Source organism: Zalophus californianus, chromosome 1 (assembly GCF_009762305.2).
Source record: "Zalophus californianus isolate mZalCal1 chromosome 1, mZalCal1.pri.v2, whole genome shotgun sequence".
NCBI classification, from domain to species: Eukaryota; Metazoa; Chordata; class Mammalia; order Carnivora; family Otariidae; genus Zalophus; species Zalophus californianus.
Genome location: NC_045595.1, coordinates 42,334,269 through 42,353,100, shown reverse-complemented (window position 1 = coordinate 42,353,100; position 18,832 = coordinate 42,334,269). Strand labels below are relative to the sequence as shown.

At 36.1% G+C, this 18,832-nt stretch overlaps 1 protein-coding gene across 18 annotated transcripts in view; it reads right to left on the bottom strand.

Annotated features, from left to right (window-relative positions):
• Positions 1-2,757: 2,757 nt before the first annotated feature.
• CHL1 (cell adhesion molecule L1 like) overlaps positions 2,758-18,832 on the bottom strand; it is a 209,788-nt gene continuing 193,713 nt past the window's right edge. For 17 of the 18 annotated variants that reach the window (XM_027585988.2, XM_027586000.2, XM_027585990.2 and 14 more), the window contains 5 exons: positions 17,442-17,621; positions 13,674-13,835; positions 12,785-12,916; positions 10,069-10,141; positions 2,758-6,422 (listed from right to left, as the gene is read on the bottom strand). In XM_027585988.2, coding sequence (XP_027441789.1) covers positions 6,206-6,422; positions 10,069-10,141; positions 12,785-12,916; positions 13,674-13,835; positions 17,442-17,621 — 764 coding nt within the window. In that variant the 3' untranslated portion in view covers positions 2,758-6,205. The remainder of the gene's footprint in view (positions 6,423-10,068; positions 10,142-12,784; positions 12,917-13,673; positions 13,836-17,441; positions 17,622-18,832) is intronic. The other variant, XM_027586003.2, reaches the window with a different exon arrangement.

Genomic DNA, 18,832 nt, shown 5'->3' with positions numbered 1-18,832 from the left:
CTCGATGGGGAGGGAGTCTGCTGCTCCCCCTGCTTGTGTTCTCTCTCTCTGACCAAAAAAAAAAAAAAAAAAAACAACTGAGGGAAAAAGTGTATTAAAAAGTGATTCTAAGTGCTTTGGCTTAAGTAATTGAGTGGATAGTGGGTTATTTATTAAGACGGAGAACACTGGATAAAAATTTGTTTAGGAGTACAAATGAAGACCTCTTTCAATATCTGGACTACAATTCTCTTAAATGCATTCATTATTTGGAATAGCTCCTTTTCATGACTCTCATTCTTTTATTTAACAAATATTTAATAACTCTTCATCAAGTGCCAGACACTATGCTAGATGGCTGGTATTTCCAGTAAAAATGAAGATGCATCCCCTGCCCCTATAGAATTTCTAGACTAATTGGAGAAATAAAGACAATAATCAAGTAGCCATACAAAAAAGCGCAAAATTGCAACAGTGTTTAGCACAAAAAAAATGAAAAGTACATATTATGATACACTAAAATAGAGTGATTTGACCTAGTTATGTAAGTCTTAGGAGCTTTCCCTAAAGAAACATTAAACTTGATAGCACATCAGTGATTCTGTGAAGAAGAAACTCATAACAGGAAGGAATTTGCCAAATATTTGGACCTGATAAAAGATTAGGAGTCAGCCTGGAGTCCTTATCAGCAGAGTCTACAGCAATCAGTATATGGGCTATTAATTTATTAGGGAGTGCAATCCTAATAAGTTAGGATTAGGCATGAGGAAAAAAGAGAGTCAGGCAAAGAGGAAGACCCAAGAGAAGGTGCATTATTGGTTTGGCCACTATTAAATGCAGATTATTGCTCTAATCTGTGGGACCATTCAGGATAAGGGAGTGGAGAGGGGCCAATGAGAGAGGGCTGGAATTTATCCACCAGCTCCCTTCTCCCATTGGATAAACATTTGCTCCATATGGTGTTCATTTCTCCATGTTTCCATATGGAACCTGAATAGGCACCAGGCAGGGTCTCCCGGCACCTCATGCCATAGTGTTCAGGGAAAAGCCCCTCAGCAAGAGGTGCATCATGAGCACTACTGTTAATTCCCATCTGCAGTTAGTCTGTTGTAGTCTATAGAGTGGAGCTGCCCATGCCACCAGTGGCTGGTACCAGTTGGACTAGGCCTAGAGAATCTGAGGGATGTGATACAATCTTTATGACAGGATTGGAGAGGGGAATGGGAGAATGGTGAATGATGGGATTGGGAGCTTAGTAGGGGTCTGACCATGCAGAATATTGAAGTCTAATTGAAGATTTTTGTCATTATCTTACAAGCAAAGGAAAGTCATTGGTGGGGGGTGGGGAGGATGGTCATCATAGGGAAACAGTATGAATAGATATGCACTTCAAATATCACCCTGCCTGTATACTGGTCAAAAGTTTGGAGAGGGAGCCAATGGACACAGAAAGCCCAGTTAGCAGGAAAGTGGTCCAGCCAAATGATCACAGTACAGAGCAGTGGGTAGGTTCAGGAGATACATAGGCAATAGTATCAACAGAATTTAGTCATGGACTGAGCATGGGGAAAGCGAGAAAGTTAGGGTTTTGGCTTGAATACTTGGATGGATACTATTGCTGAAAATCACTTAACTGTAGGTACAGTTGAGGAGTGGGGCAGTGTGTTGGACAGATTGGGAAGGGGAAACTTACTCGTTCACTTTTGAAACATTGAGTTTGAAATATCCTTCCAACATTAGGAGAGGAGATGTCAAGTAGGAAGTCATAAATAAAAAGCATCAGATATATGGAGAATTCTGGGCTAAAAATACCTTGAGGTCATGTGTCTGCACATGACAATCAAGCCTGATGTGTAAGACACATTTGAGGGACAGTAAAGTGGGACAGAAACCTAAGATTGAGTCTGCAGAGAACTCCAGAGTCCAACAAGTTCGGATGCCATGTTTTCCTCTTGCCAGAAGTGTAAGGCAGCAGATTTTCAATTTATTTCAATTACTGCTTTTTAGTTTACACACATTCAATTGTTTTATACATATAATATTGTTTCCCCCTATTGTATGTTTTGATCACATATCTTAAAACCAAGAAGTTTCTAAACATGATCACTAAGTGAACATTAAACTCAATTTACCTTTCTTTAGCATTTCTAAGATAATGTGGAGGAGTGAGAGAATAAAAAAAATATATACTAATATAGACTCTAATATACTAATATAGATTCTGAGTCTGAGTTTTAGAGACAGACAGCATTGGGTTTAATTTCCAGCTCTAGCCCATGCTCGTTACACTCACCCCGTTATATAAGCATGTTGTGGCTTAATTCTACAAACAGAAGATTGAGTTTCAGAGGTTAAATGTGATAATGTACGTAAAGTGCTTAATACACATAAAACACTTTGCAAAAATAACAATTTTTAATAGATTGGGTGTCCCAATTAGTCGCTAGCCTTATTTGAAACTATAGTATATTGGACATTTTCTTGAAAATTGACATTTCTACATTTTTTCTAAAAACAATCAAATGAATACACATTCATCCTAATTTTACATTTATCATTAAGCACTGAATTTATTGGCAAATTACATTTTGTAGATGTTGCTATTAAATGGTCTATTTGTAAGTATAGTCATTCAAATAAAAATACTTTATTTATGTGTCATTTATACTTTATTAATTTATGCTTAATTTATAGATATTCCAGGATCAGAGGCAACTGGAGGTAAGGCTGATTTATAAATTCTGATTCTTCTTGTCTGGAGAGAAAAGAATACAAACATTTTTAGAGTACACGAAGTTGAACTTTTATTTGGAAAGCTGAATTTCTTGTATAATGAAAATATTTTTAAACCATACATATTCATAAGCATAATACAAACACCACCTACAATACAAACACATTTTAATAAAGTTCTATTGTATTAATCTAAGCCAAAAAAAGAAAAGTAATCAGGTAAACCAGTTCTACACACCTTTTATCTCTTTTGATGATGTAATCAAACAATTTAAGACACAAAACAAAGTAAGCTTTGGCTCAACCCTACTTATTCACTATGGGAACACTAGGTTATATATACTACCACAGATTACAAACCCAATCCCTTTATAATCAGTTTAAAATTGTTACAAGAATCATATCTTAATGGCATGTAAACATATTTAGGGCTTCAATTGGCAATTATGTTTTAAATGCTTAGAAAAACACACCAACATTTCTCATTATTGTTCTCTCTTTATCTCATCTCTTCCACGAATACAAAATAGGAAAAAAATATTATTTGAGACTTCCAGCATAATTTCCTTGTGCTTTACACTTTTATAAACATGGGTACATCTAAAATATCAGATGCCTTTATACTAATAGAATAATCCACCAAATTCACATTTTCTACAAATACACATGCAAAATCCATGAAAAACACTTTTGTATAGCAAAGACCCTGCTTAATTGTTTTCTGATTAATAATTTTGATGGCATGTGCAAATCATACTGCTCACTGAACAGTAGATTTTATTTCCTGTAGATTTGTTTTTCTATAAAAATATATTTATGTGCTCACAGGATAAAAGTTGAGTTGGTATGTGTGGGGTGGCTTTTGATACATTGTTAGATTAAAGGTTTGTTTACGAAGTTAAAAGGCATCTTAGCTTTTATCGTTTTCAAATTTTTCTTCATAAAAAAGAACACCCTGTGACAAAGATAAGGTAACTGAGATAATCATTAGCACTTTATATTTGAGACAGTATGAAGCAAAAGGGGTCAAGCAACGTGCCTAAGGTTTATGTACAAAATCAGTGCTGGAACCAGGAAGAGAACTTGGATTTTCCCAACCCTTGGACAATTCTCTAGGAACTCATTCCCACCAACAATCCTTGAGATTATATACAATCTATTACATTAAATTAATATTGACAGTTAACAGAGAAAGTTAGTTACAAACCAATTCCTTCTGCACTGAAGATTCCCAGTAGAAGCCAAATGATATTAAGAAAAGGTACGAAAAATAATAGCAAAAGGCAGTGATAATGCAATGTCATTTATCCTAGCTGTGAGTTTTGGTCATTGAGAAAATATGAGCAGGAACATTCCTATTAGACTGCTAAAGGGAAACATAGAAGTCTAGGAAAATGAAACACTTCAGTACTTGCATTAACTTCTATCTTAAAGATTATCAAATTTATAATAAATCTATACCCTAATGCTTTTTGGAGATTATTTCCAACCTGCATGATTTTCTTAAAACCTTTTTGGCTGATGACAAAGAAGAGGAACTAGAAAAACAACAGAACTACAGTCAGAAGTCCTAACCTTGGCCTCATCAGTAGCTGAGTACCAGGAATTCCTCCCAGATAAGTCAAAACATGATGATTCTTCCTCCAGAAAAGTGCTTTAGAAATCAGATGGGGATGAAGCTCAAGGTGCACTGCTGGATGTGTGGATCCTCATACATAGGGTGAGGACCAAGATACCTTCCCCTTTGGAAACTCTTTCTTCTGGGAGTTTGGTCAAATCCTCAGCCCATGACACATTGTTTTAAATCAGACATTCTTTTGCTGCCTATATATTTTGGAGGACACACAAGGTTTAAAATGACAATTAGATACTCCATGTGGATTACTGCATTGATCATTATAAAAACATCCCTAATCTCGGTCCACAAGAAATACAGTGGGCTGCATAAATCAAAGTCAGGATTTAACAATATATGGCCACAGCTACAGTTCAAAAAATAAAGGAAAATCTGTGAGTCACTTTCACTTAATTAAGAATTTCATGGTAGGGTTAACAAATGTTTCCATAAAGTGAGAAGTTGAACACTGAATTTTACTGGCATTCATGCACAGTCCTTCATAATATTTTTAAACCATTTTCATGTACAATTTTAGAAGGACTAGTAGCCCACATGCCAGGAAATTAATTCCCTGAATTTGTACTGACTTTGACAGAAGAGCAAAGAGAGCCCACCCTGAAGATGTTTAAAATGTGAAAGGCAAACATATGTATGGAAATTTCTACCATAAACAGTTCTTTTTTCTTTTGGGGGCCAGGGTAAGAATATACTCAACAATAAAAACTTATTTTGAAAAATAGGAAAACATTTCCAATATTTATATGATATTTTATTTTGAGACTGTCGCAGAAAGCAATATAAGAACAAAATCCAAATGCTCTATACAAAGTCTTCAGTTTTGGAGCCTCATGCTAGTGGCATGTTATCTCACTATATACTCTAGCTGTACAAACATGCCTGTTAATGTTCTTTTTCTCACTTCAAAATAAAACACATCTATATTTTAAATTGTGTAAATATTAACATAATATGTACAATGCATTCATGAAATATATGCGAGCATACCATTATATAAACATAGAAAAAGGGTAAAAGCAGTCAATTTAGAAACGGAGATATTAAATGGGTTTAGCTATTAGGCTCTAGCATCATGGATACCTTGGCCTGTTCCTTCATAAGATAGCCTTCTGACCACCACTTCCTTTGCAGCTGAATTTAGTCCAAGGAAAAAAAAAAACAAAAAAAAAAAAAGATGGTTCTAGATGTCAGAACTGATAGACATAAAAAAAAAATTCATGTTGAAACTGAAAAAGTTAGCATTCTATTTTAACATGACCATCTCTGGGCAAACAGTTAGGTGCTCAATAAATACGAGTTGATTGTTCACCTAAGACTCCTGCTACTAACAATTTAAATAATAGATTTAGACTGTATATATTCAATGAACTGCTTTAATAAGACATTCATATTCCTCTTTACATTTTAAATAACCAGTTTGCTTACCATCTTTTTACCTGTAGTGAAGTAAAGTCACTAAGACAGTTCTCAGAGACTGAATACAAATGTGCACACAGAGAAAAACCCACAAGGTAGCAACAACTATGCAAACACAGTGAACAGTAAAACCAGGCAAAAATGGAGTACACTGAATCGATACTTTGGGTTCAGTTGAGGTGAATCTAAATACAGAATATGTTTTGTGTTCTGAATTTTCAGCACCTGAAGAACAAAACAAAACAATATAGGCCTATAGTGCTTGGTATTTTATTTTTTCAAGGCAGTGCTATTTTTCTCAACATAATTGCAAGATGTTCGAATTCTGGATGAAATCTTTTGCCAATACGTTTCTATTCCTATGTGAAAGTTCTTACTTCCTTGAACAGATAAATATGGAAGGTTGGTGTGAACCACTGATGTTGTTTACATGGGATACATTTATGCTCGGAGTGGAAATGTTGCTGTAGAACTTCCATTGCTTTCAACAGAGCCTTTCTCCTTCGATCCAGCATAAGCACCGATAAATGATCCATCTTCACTGAACAGACCATGGTCGCCTTCTCCATACTGGACTAAGCTGTCGGCGCTTTCTGTGGCCTGCATATCCCTGGTAAGGGATCGAAGGCTTCCTTTGAGAGGTTTTTCATCACTGTCACTACAAAACAAAGAATCGTTCAACAAAATCTGAGATATTCACATAAAGCAAGACTCATGCAGTGGTGCTAATAGGTCTTAAAATTTTCAAGACATTCACATTAGCATTGCAGACACATAAACCCTAAATGACCCCTTCACAAATGAGTGCTTAAAAAGTCATAACCAATTTGCGTCACACTGAGTAATTGAGAAACTGTTTTCTATTATTCACAATACTTCTGCTTCCCTTTAAAATTGGGAGGTTTGAGATATGCAGACATTCAGTCTGCTGACATACATAGAGGATAATGTTATTCCCTCTGAGTTCATGAACTTTTGGAACTCCCAGTCATCAAGTCCTGATCTTTTGTCTTTACCTTTGATCCTGTACATACCCCTAAATCCTTCCCCAAATTTCTCTTTTGATTAGGGTAATCAGTCAAATTCTGTTTCTGGTAACCAAAGAACTTTCTTTAATATAGTTTATAAACTCAAGTTTATTCAAATTTTTTAAAGATGGCTGGCATTTTTAGAACCTAAATACTACAAGTATCCTAAATTTATGGTTTGGGTTTTATTCTTCAACAAAAATAACTCTTGAGGTAGTAAAATGTCTATAAAATGATATGGTCATCTAAATTTCTGGATCAAGATTTGTTTTTAAGTTCTAACTACTATCATACTATAAATGTGTACATCAAATTAAATGATTTCATAAAATTTTAACAAGGATGAATTTGGCAAAATATATATATATATAATTAGAATGTGATTAGCACTGTGCAATTTTAGGTAATCAGTGTTGTTCATCAGATAGATCCATCTCTCAGCTTCCTGGGAACAGGGCAGGGTTGCATTTCTCTGTCTTTCCCGAGTTATACATTGTCATGTGACTTGTTGTGGCACAAGAAAAGTGAGCAAAAGTGGCATGTGTCACTTTGGAGCCCATGCTCAATTTGCTATGTTCTATTTCTCCTGCTGTGGTCCTCCTGGATGCTCATCTCCCAGCTAGCGCTCCTCAGGGATCAAGATGAATGGAGCCATCTGTGTTGGACACATAACTTGAGAAAGAAAAAGATTCTGGTGCTGTTTTTGACAGCAGCATAACCCAGGCTATCCTGACTCCTAGAGTAATTGGCTCCTGATATGGGATACTTACAGTTACTGAAACACAAAACAAAAACAAAAATATGGCATTAGCTTAGGGACCAGGCAACAAGTAGTGAAGAAACTATTACCAGAAGCTGGAAGGATGACAATTCATGTCATGAGCAAGAACAGCATCCAGTAAAACTGTCTCCTGGGATAACTTGGAGATTAGATCATTTTCTGGATGAACACGTAGTTTTGGGAAAAGACGATGGGAACATTAAGGGATTAAAGAGATTTAATTAAATTATTAATAAATAATTATATTAATGGGATGCCAGGTGAAATAGTGCAGGGGATGATTTTGTCTATCTTTTTTTTTTGTGCATTGCCAGTTTTTTTAATCAAAATATAATGTATTATTTGTTTCAGGAGTATAGGTCTGTGATTCATCAGTCTTACATAATTCATGGCACTCACCACAGCACATAACCTCCCCCATGTCCATCACCCAGCCACCCCATCCCTCCCACCCCCCACCACTCCAGCAACCCTCAGTGTGTTTCCCGAGATTAAGAGTCTTATGGTTTGTCTCCCTCTCTGGTTTCATCTTGTTTCATTTTTCCTCTCTTCCCCTCTGATCCTCTGTCTTGTTTCTCAAATTCCTCATATTAGTGAGATCACATGATACTTGTCTTTCTCTGATTAACTTATTCCGCTTAGCATAATACCTTCTAGTTCCATCCACATTGTTGCAAATGTCAAGATTTTGTTTTTTGATGGCTGCATAATATTCCATTTTATACACACACACACACACACACACACACACACACACACAACATCTTCTTTATCCGTTCATCTGTCGATGGACATCTAGGCTCTTTCCATAGTTTGGCTATTGTTGACATTGCTGCTATAAACACCGGGGTGCACGTACCCCTTCGGATCCCTACATTTGTATCTTTGGGGTAAATACCCAGTAGGGCAATTGCTGGGTCGTAGGGTAGCTCTATTTTCAACTGTTTGAGGAACCTCCATACTGTTTTCCAGAGTGGCTGCACCAGCTTGCATTCCCACCAACAGTGTAGGAGGGTTCCCCTTTCTCCGCATCCCTGCCAACATCTGTCGTTTCCTGACTTGTTAATTTTAGCCATTCTGACCGGTGTGAGGTGATATCTTTTTTCAAGAGGCAGCAGGGTGTGGGGGAATGAGTTTTTGAACAAGGCATTATCATAGGTTTCTTGCCTATAAAATTGAACTATTAATATTTGTCTTTCAAATATATTTTGAACAGTTGCCATAGGCCCTTAATGATTCTTGCCTCATGGAATTTGAGCCACGATTTGTAAATTTGTAAAGTTCCAAGTTTCCCTCTCTTTCAGTCTCTCTTCTTCCCTTCCTTTTTCCTTCTCTCCCTCCTTCTCTCCCCTCTTTCCTTCCTTCTTCTCCCTCTAAGGATCCTTATTCTGGAAAGAACTTAAAGTGATTAATCAAGAAATATAAAAATATAAAGAGAGCTTTGGTTAAGTGGAAAAAAGAAGAAAAAGTATAGAGCAAAGGAGAGCCTCTAATGAGGCTCAGGTGTACATCGGTTAACCCCAAACAGCTCATCATAATGCTCTATGTCATTGATTATAATAATAGATCCAGGGATAGGCCAGTTGGAGTCAATCAGGTCTCTTTTCCGATATGAATCCTGGCCTCCTGTGTGCTAAAGGCTGTAGAAGCCCGGGCATTGCAAGCTCTCTTGTCTGCAGTATACAGAGGATCTGACTGAAAACAAGAACATCCCAAATGGGAAGGGCTAAGAAACAGCGATGGTTGTGGAAGGGGTCAGATGGTGAGCAATGACAGGAGAATGGTAAGTTGAATGCATCCTCAAGAGCTACCTCCCTCCTCCAGATACCAGGCCATTCCTCCCAGGCATGGCACGCTTCTCCCCCTTGAGTTTGGTCATGTTGCACCCAGTAGTTAACAGTAACACAATCCATTTCATTCTTTACAGCCTATCTTATCTCTTTGGATGATCCATTATCAGCATCCCTTCAAGGCAGACAGAGCTGCTCCACTTTTTGCACTCTTACTCTCTACCTAATTACAGTGATTTGCAGAGATAGGTTTTTTTCCTCCTCCGACTAGGATCTGTAACTTGTTCACCTTTGTAAATCTAGACAGTAGGTGCACGGAGTACATGTTTACGGATATAAACTGGATACAACCTGGGCCCATAATGGCCATGCTGAAGACTTCAAGATGTTTTAATACTCCAAATAGATATTCACTCTAAATAAAAATAGTGAAATAGTGTCCTTTTGCATAGCACACAGAGCTTTAAGAAAAGTCTCCCAGCACACACATCTACCTAGAGTGTGGTTACACACACCCCTGCACCTGGAGGTCGGCTGCTCTCTCTTAAGCAGGTCCTATTTTTGCAAACTATTCTTTAAAAAGGCATTACAATATAGTAGTGTAACCTTTATTTTAAGAATAAATACTTGTTTATTTTTGTATTTTTAAGCTTGTAACCTGATCAGTACACATTTTAATACATTTTAAAATGGAACACTATTTACCTGTATTCACCAAAGGTTTCATCTTTTACTGACTGAACTTCTGGATCTGGATGCAGATCTTCCTTTTCTTTCACTAAAAAACAAATAGGGGAAAGTAACACAAATAATTTTTGAAGACATATTAACAGTATTGTTAAAGATGGATAATCAATGAGAACAACATTGCTCCAATTTTTTGATACTAGTAAGTCAAGTTTTTTGTTTGTTTGTTTTGTTTTTTTTTGTGGTTGTATCTACAACCCATTAGTTACCTCCTTGTTTATGCAAAAAAAGGGAAAATGATCTCCTGGATTCTCCTGATTTGTCATTAGAATTACAGCATGTTGTAGATCTTCATGTGGCTATTCAGTATTATGTGGGCAACAAGTCTTACTGGAAGAGTCAAACTTAGTTACGGTTTCTGAATGGAGACCAAATTACTAGATACACATTTTACTATCCAAAACTTTTTGATGATGTCATAGGCTTATACCAGATCTATGTCACTAAGCTAAAGTGATTAAAAGTCAACCGTTTGGTTGTTCTGCTCTCTCTCTCTTACTCATAATTGCCTCAAAAATCAGAATATTCAGGTCTATAGTGACATTTTAAATTTGAATTATTCCAAATAGTGGGACATAGGGCAAGGGGGCTCTTGTTTAACTTTACTAGGAAAACTCAAACAAAAATCCTGATGTGAGAGGCACCTGGGTGGTTCAGTTGGTTAAGTGTCTGCCTTCAGCTCAGGTCATGATCCCAGGGTCCTGGGATGGAGCCCCACATCGGGCTCCCTGCTTCAACAGGGAGTCTGCTTCTCCCTCCCTCTCTCTCTCTCTCTCTCTCTCTGTCTCTCCCCCTCTGCCCCTCCCCCTGCTTGTACTCTCTCGTTCACTCACTCTCTCTCTCAAAAAAAAAAAAAAAAAATCCTGATGTGGGAAACAAAGACAAAAGAAATGTAGCTTACATTAAAATCTCCTTAGAGCTTACAGCCCACTGATAGATACCTGAAACATGGAGAACATGACCTTCCTCAAGGAACTCATGGCTGCTTTAGTGCTTTAACATTTAAAATGAACCTTATCTTGGCAGCAGCTGGCCCCTCGAGGTCCTGAAAGCCTTGTTTCCAGATTCCTTAGAGACTTGCATGATCCCTCAGCCCCACAAATTAAAAAGTATACAATCAGTCACTGCTCACAATCCCAGTATAGCAATTTCTGCCCACAGGTCCTGGAGTAGGGAAAGGGTTAAGGTCTAGGCAGGAGAGATAGGAGGCCCCTGACTCCCCTGGCCAGGCTTGGACACTATTCCTGGCAGGTGGAGATGCTGAGACAGAGAGGAACAAGAGATAAGGGAACAAACCAAGATGGCAGAAGACTCTCAAGGCCACGAGCTTCCCAGTCCATTCTCAATAAAAGCCTGCCCTTAAAAGTCCTCAGTGGCAACCCTGTCGGGACCCCTCTCACTCGGAGAGCTTTTTTCTTTCCTTTCTGCTCTCACCTTCACTTAGTAAACTTTCACTTCACTTCACCCATGTGTGTCTGCAAGATTCATTCTTTGATTCTGTGAGACAAACCCAGCAACCCTGTAACGATTCTTCTTCATGGCATCTTTTACTACTACTTGCAGAGACCTAAGGGATTCTTTTAGTTGTCCTATAATGTGAAATGCTGACTTTTTTTTTCTTTTCTATTCTTTTTCTTTTTTTGTTATGTTATGTTAGTCACCGTCATTAGAATTTGGAGAGGGTCACATTTCACAAGTCTATTTGTTGGGGATCCTCAAAGCAGAATGTTATATGTCTTTAAATTTTCCAATTAACTAGGACATCTATTAATCATTGAAAATCTAATTCGTAATAATTCAGTCCTCATAGGAAAAAAAAAGAGATCTATGACTGCATAAATTTCCATGCATAATTTGCATTAGATGTTACAAAAATTTAAAAATTATGCTCGTCTTTGATTGTTCAATATACGTATAGATTCCCAATAAATATTTGTTAAATGAGTAATAAGCCAATAAAAGAACTTCTCACTAATCTGAACATCATCAAACTGATAGCAGTGGGATCTAAATCTTTCCCCTTATATAAAAGCATCTTGAACACTAAGCAATAACAATAACAATAATAATAATAGCAACAACATAGTATGTATATCTAAAAGATAAATTTGGAAGTTGAATTAAATTAAAGCCAACTGTTACATTAACTTTGATGGTTTTTATTTACATTTTATGTACATTAATTCAGGAGGCAGTGTATCTAATATATGTCATGGTAATAAAAAATGCATTCCCAGCAATGGTTAACTCTAGTAAAGCTGACTAGTGGAGACAGTACTATTAGAAGGTACCAGTGCAAACATTCTCTGGGTCACAAACACATGACAAGGCATGCTATAAATAGGTCCTTCCTCTTAAAATATGTGTGTGTGGTTTAGTGATTAGTGTTCTGAACATCTCTGATATTTTACAGGCAGAAAATAGAAGGCTGGAAGTATTATGTGCCTCGTTAGAGACTAGTAACCACCAGAAAATAATACTCTAGACCTTACATCCTTTGGTTAGTTAATATAGGATTTTTTTTTCCTCTCAGTACATTGCATATCTATTGTGCTACCATAAATCTGACTTAAATGTGTAATTTAAAAAATAAAAGATGTCTCTGAAGAATGCCTCCTAGAAAATACTATTTAATAAACTGAAAGTATATTACTATATTAAGCAACAGCTTTACCTGAGTACTTTCCACCTCTGTTCCTCTTCACAAAGCAAACAGTTAACAGTATTAGTGTGAGAAGAGCAATTGCACACATCAGTCCAATAAACCAGCCTTGAGTGGAGATGTCATCGTATAAACCAGCATACTCTGTTGTACAAAGAGAAGTCACACGTTGAATGCTAGAGACCATCTTTGGGATTATGGCCCCTTTGGGAAAGTGAAGCATCATTTTTAAACATACAAAATAGCATCCGTTTTATTTTGCCTTTCAGTGACCCTAGAGGGAATGTGATTGAAAGGACATTTCATTGGAAGAATACTAATGAATCGTTCATTCTGTATTTAGAAAGGGCCCTCTCAAGTTGCATTTGACTCTGAGGATGAAAACCAAAAAGGGATAGTGGAGGCAGACTGAGTGAAACACAGAAGCAGCGCAAGCAAGCAAAAGCATAAGCTGCCTTGGTTATATGCAGATCGCCGTGGGGTTTCTGCGGGTTTTATGCTGTTTTGGTTTTCTATGTTTAGTTTTGTTATTAACATGTGTTAATTGGCAGGAGGTATTTTTTTTAGTCAACTACTCTGGCAAAAACAATAAGGAATATGTTGGATCTTTGTGGAACATTTTTCATTTCGATAATTTTATAAATGCTATGATGAGCACTGGGTGTTATACGCAACTAATGAATCGTTGAACGCTACATCAAAAACTAATGATGTACTATACGCTGGCTAACTGAACATAATAATAATAAAAAAATGCTCTGCCAAAACAAACTGAAACTGTTATCTCTGTAACTAATGTACTCCATATTTTTATCTTTAATACAGGAAGTATGTAAAATTAAATAATCTACAAAACATATTTATTGTCTAAGAATGCCCCAAATACAATCTCATGTCTCACCTCTCCCTCTTGTCTCAATTACATCTTCAAAAATGCTATTGTTATCAACCCAATTCTTAGTCAATAGGCGAACTCTATGTTCAGCTCCCGGCTCAAATACCTCTACGGGGTGAGTCTTTTGAGTAAGATTCACTCCTTCTGGTATCTTCCCGATACTCTTACCTAAGAAATGTACACAGTTAAATCATATAAATTGTAATCATTGAAAAGCAGGACATGAAAAGTAAAAACAAAAAACAAACAAACAAAAACAGTGTTATTTGAGAAGAGAACCATTTGCAGCATTTTTTTTCTCAGATAGTTTTTGAATTACCGTGGAGATCAAGAAAATCAACATTTCAAGATTTCCTTTTGTAATATACTGAAATGGAGGAAATGAAATGAATTTAATTCATGTCCTTTAATGATGACGTACTTGTTGATGAAATGGTATTAAAAATCTGCCCGGTTACATGAATGGTTCAAAACCAAACACAGACTTCAAAAAATTATACAGTGTCATTCTGTGCAATTTGAACTTTCACAGATCTAGCAGGAAACTGAACATGGCCATTTTGGTTTATTTTTGAAAGCAAATGACATTATAATTTTAAATATATATTACTTTTTTTGTCTTGGTCTTCTCTATAAATATTGATGGAATAGTATCATAACATGGTCATATATTAAATACTTGAAATTTGTAGAAACATAAGCAGGTCTATAGGTACATAAAGTACAGGTTTATAAGTACCTTTAAATGAAATGCATATTTCATTTGAAATATGAAATGCAAATCTCATTTAAAAATGAGATTTTTAAAATATTATGAGACATTAATACTTTTAAAAAAGAAAGATGACTATATCAATATATTAACTGTAGAATCTCATAGTAGCAGATAAAAATGAGTTGAGTGTGATTAAATATACATTTAACTTCTGATGTTGCAACAAAACATGTAAAATATTTTTGTATTTGATCCATAGTTTTACTGAGAATCAGCTCAACAAAATAAATGTAAATAATTTACACTGAGAATAAAATAATATATACCATGTTGAGAATATTAAAAGTTATGAAACCCTGTTTCAAATGGGTATATGCCACACATTAAAATCTGGTTATAACTTTTAACCATAGAATAGAAATTGATGATATAGTTACTGATAACAAAAGGGCTTCATTAAAAAATGTCATCATGGGAGAAATAAGGCCAATTATATTAGCTGAGCAAAGCCTTTAAGATCGAGCACCACTGAAATAGAACACAATTAATTTTGACTTTGGAAAACAGAAATATTAGTATAACATTAAATAGTGCAAGCTTTTGAAAAATAGTGCAAAGCAAGTGTTTTTTTCAAACCAGCAATGACACAAATATTTCTGATTAGCTCCACCATCTTCCCCCTCTTAGACTATGGAATGTGAGCCACCTCAAAATCAGAGTGACAATCAGGAAAAAAAAAAAAAAGTTTGTGTATCAAATCCTATTTTCTGAATAAATGTCACATGACCTTAAAATGTGCTATCTAGGCAGAGCAAGGAGAAGAAAGATACGCAGAAATAGATTCCAATTTGTGCAAAAGTTATTTTTGGAGTGTTTAGTGATATCAAGATTTATCTCCTCCATGAAAATATATATGTATTTTTCCTTTTCCAAAGATCATGCTGAAATCCAGTGGCAAAAAGGGATTATTATAGTTTCTTTCCTGCAAATATGGCAAGACATGCCTACAGAAGAGAAAGCACTGTCAACGGGCAAAGGGGCAGTAGCTGAAAGTGCAGAATCCTGAAAAAGAGCACAAACATACTAGTAAGGAACATTTTCAAATTCCTGAGACATAGGGCAGGGAAGAACTAGGCCGTAGGACACTCAAGCACAGTAGCTGCATCTTTCATTTGCAATGAAGATGCAGCATCATTTATAAAACAACACAAACACCATTTTCCATCTGCTAAAAACAGTTTTTCCAACATGAAGGTGACCAAACTGAGATTTTCTAAATACTTCCATATATGCATATGGTAACTGTAACTATTGTAAGAGAATTTTATGAATTTTTTTTTCTTACCTGCTGCAAATTAGCAATAATGGGATTAGCATATCTCATGCATATTATGGTTTTGGTTCTAACAAAATAGCAACTCTCTCCATTCCTTAAACCCTGTTTTGAAAAATACGGAATTTGCATATTTAGATCACTACTCTTCTGACTTCTTTTCTCTGTATTGAACACTCGATGCCACTTTGACCTCTTGAGAAATAAGATCCTTTTAGTTACTAAAGTTTTCAATCATCATCTTTAAATCTCTCTTTTGAGTAGGTAAATGAGTTCTTCATTTCACTTGGTGTCTCATTTGTCCTTGGGAACAATGTGTGGGTTTCTTGGAAGAAACTCTTTGAGTATACATACTTTTCCCATAAAGGGGAGTTTTGAGTACTTCGGGTATCTGAGGAGAATGTAAATCCTTCATTAGGTAGACACAGTAGGGACGATAAGAAGGAGAAACAGACAGTAAAGGTCAGAGCGTAACCATTCACACACACAAACCCCTGCTTTGACAGTGATTCACATACACTTAAATATATTTTATAATAATATACATATTTTATAAGTGACAACTTAGTTTTTTCATTACTATTTTCTTTTTCCATTGACTGACTCAACCTTTCTTTTTCTTTTTATCTTTTAAAGATTTTATTTATTTATTTGAGAGAGAGAATGAGAGAGAGAGAGCACATGAGAGGAGGGAGGGTCAGAGGGAGAAGCAGACTGCCTGCTGAGCAGGGAGCCTGATGCGGGACTTGATCCTGGAACTTCAGGATCATGACCTGAGCCGAAGGCAGTCGCTTAACCAACTGAGCCACCCAGGCACCCAATCTTTTTTTTTTCTAATCTAAAATTTGGAAATGCATTCAGGGCAGTGTCTGACACAAAGTACATGATAAGCAAATGATTCTATCTGCCTTCCTGCCGTCTCCTTCTCCTTGCTCCCCCCATCAAATACCCTTCTAGGTCTGATCGACTTGAATCCAGCACAAAGCCCTCTTTTTTAACTTATTAGTGTGTGCAGCAGTTCCTCTGATTCATTTCCTTTTTATGCTCTGCCTTCTTAATTTTTCTCCTTTTAAGTTTAGCAAGAACATTGTTAAAATCATAACTGTTGAAATAATTAGGGAAGGGAAACGGGTCTGGGTTGGAAACAAACAAAACAAAACCGAAAAGTGCAATTGAATTTGGAGAATTATACAAATTAAATCAGAGGTTGATGGGCCATTTCCAAGCCAGTATTTGGCATCAACCCGTAGACAGTAAAATAAAACTGCTACATATATATATATATATATATATATATATATATATATATATATATATATGAGCTAAGACATGGAAGAGAAATGTATTAGATAATTGTTACAAAACATCCACCAGGGCAAGAGGCAAATATTTTTCTGTATGAAAACACTTCCAAAAGAAAAATATCCCTCTAGTAACCTTATGAATAACTTTATGACCTTACGTACTCCTATTTTAATTAAGTAAAATTATAGTTCCTGACCTTACATACACTGAGGCTATAGTTTCACTGCTGTTGTGTAGAAATCCATAAATTGAGTCAATGTGAACTTTACAAACAAGAGAAATAAATTCTGTATCTATATCAGTGAAAAACAAAAGGTCACACAGATTGAGATCACAATCATTTCTAATTTACAATGACTAGCTTGGTACAGTCCCTTCAGAGCAGTTTAAAAAACAGCATGCAGAAGTCTCCTGCACTTACCCCCTTCTCCTAACGTGGAACTTTCCTCTGTGATTGGTTTTCCGCAACCCTTTGAAGTACAAGCCCTCAAGTAGAATTTGTACTTGGTAGTTGCATTGAGGTTTGAGAGACGCCAGATGGGCTTCAATGGAGTCGTAATGTTGATATCATTCAGTTCTCCAAGTTCATAGGTGTCATTTACTAAAGAAATAAACATGAACAACAGTGCCTCAGATTTCACAGCCTTAACAATTCACGTTATGTTGTCCCTTATTTTTGATTCTGTGTGTGCTTGTGGTATGCAAGGCACTATCTTAATTATTTGCAGCCATCAACTTAATTCTATGATGTAGACATCATTTTATTACAATATCATACATGGGAAAATTGAGGTCTAGCAAGAATATACAAAACTTTGCCTAGTTTTAGAGCCAGTAAATGGCCAACCAAAATGTGAATCCAAACCAGTTTTTCTACTCCAGAGCCCATGTTCTTTATCACTATGCCATACTGGAGCACCACCTTCATCATACCGACTAAAAATGATGGACTTTACCCCATATTATATTTTCATTGTCTCCACTTAAGCACTTTTAATCTTTTAGTGTAATAATTTGGACAGTAATTTGTGTCTTCTATGGTTTCTGGTTTAATATGAGGCACCAAATAAGTACTTATTATATGTAGAATCAATAACTGATTAATAAATTACATATTTTAAAATATTTACTATATACTAAGCACTATTGCAAGTGCTAATCAGAAAGATTAATTAGACAGTGCCTTTCAAAGAATTTGCAACCAGCAAGACCAAGGGATTTGTGCAAGAGCACAACGTATTGTAAGATTACCACAAGGATAGTCCAAGAAATGAAACATGTCCCCAAATTGTGCAGCCATCTGTGGCAAGGGAAGGGCTAGAATAAATCCTTTTGGCTCTCAGTCCAAGATATCAAAAAAAAAAAAAATATATATATATATATTTTTACTCGACATAAAATGCCTTCCTTGGTCTATATAATGCAATTAGATAAAAAATGAAAAATGAACACACTAAAGATCCAAATGTTGGAAATTAGAAAGAAATATTGCTCTTTACAGATTTGAAAGCATTTGTATAAAATACCACAAAGTCAACTGAAAAACTACAGTAATCTATAATTGGAGAGAATTATATAGAGAGCTCTCATACACACAATCAACAACTATTTAGAACATACAAAGCAACAAAAAGAGATGAATTATCAGAGCGCCTGGGTGACCCAGTCAGTGAAGCATCTGTCTTGGGCTCGGGTCATGATCCCAGGATCCTGGGATCAAGCCCAGCATCAGGGCTCTTCCTCTGACCCTTCTCCCCCTGCTCATGCTCTCTCTTGTGCTCTCTCTCACATGCTCACTCTCTCTCAAATAAA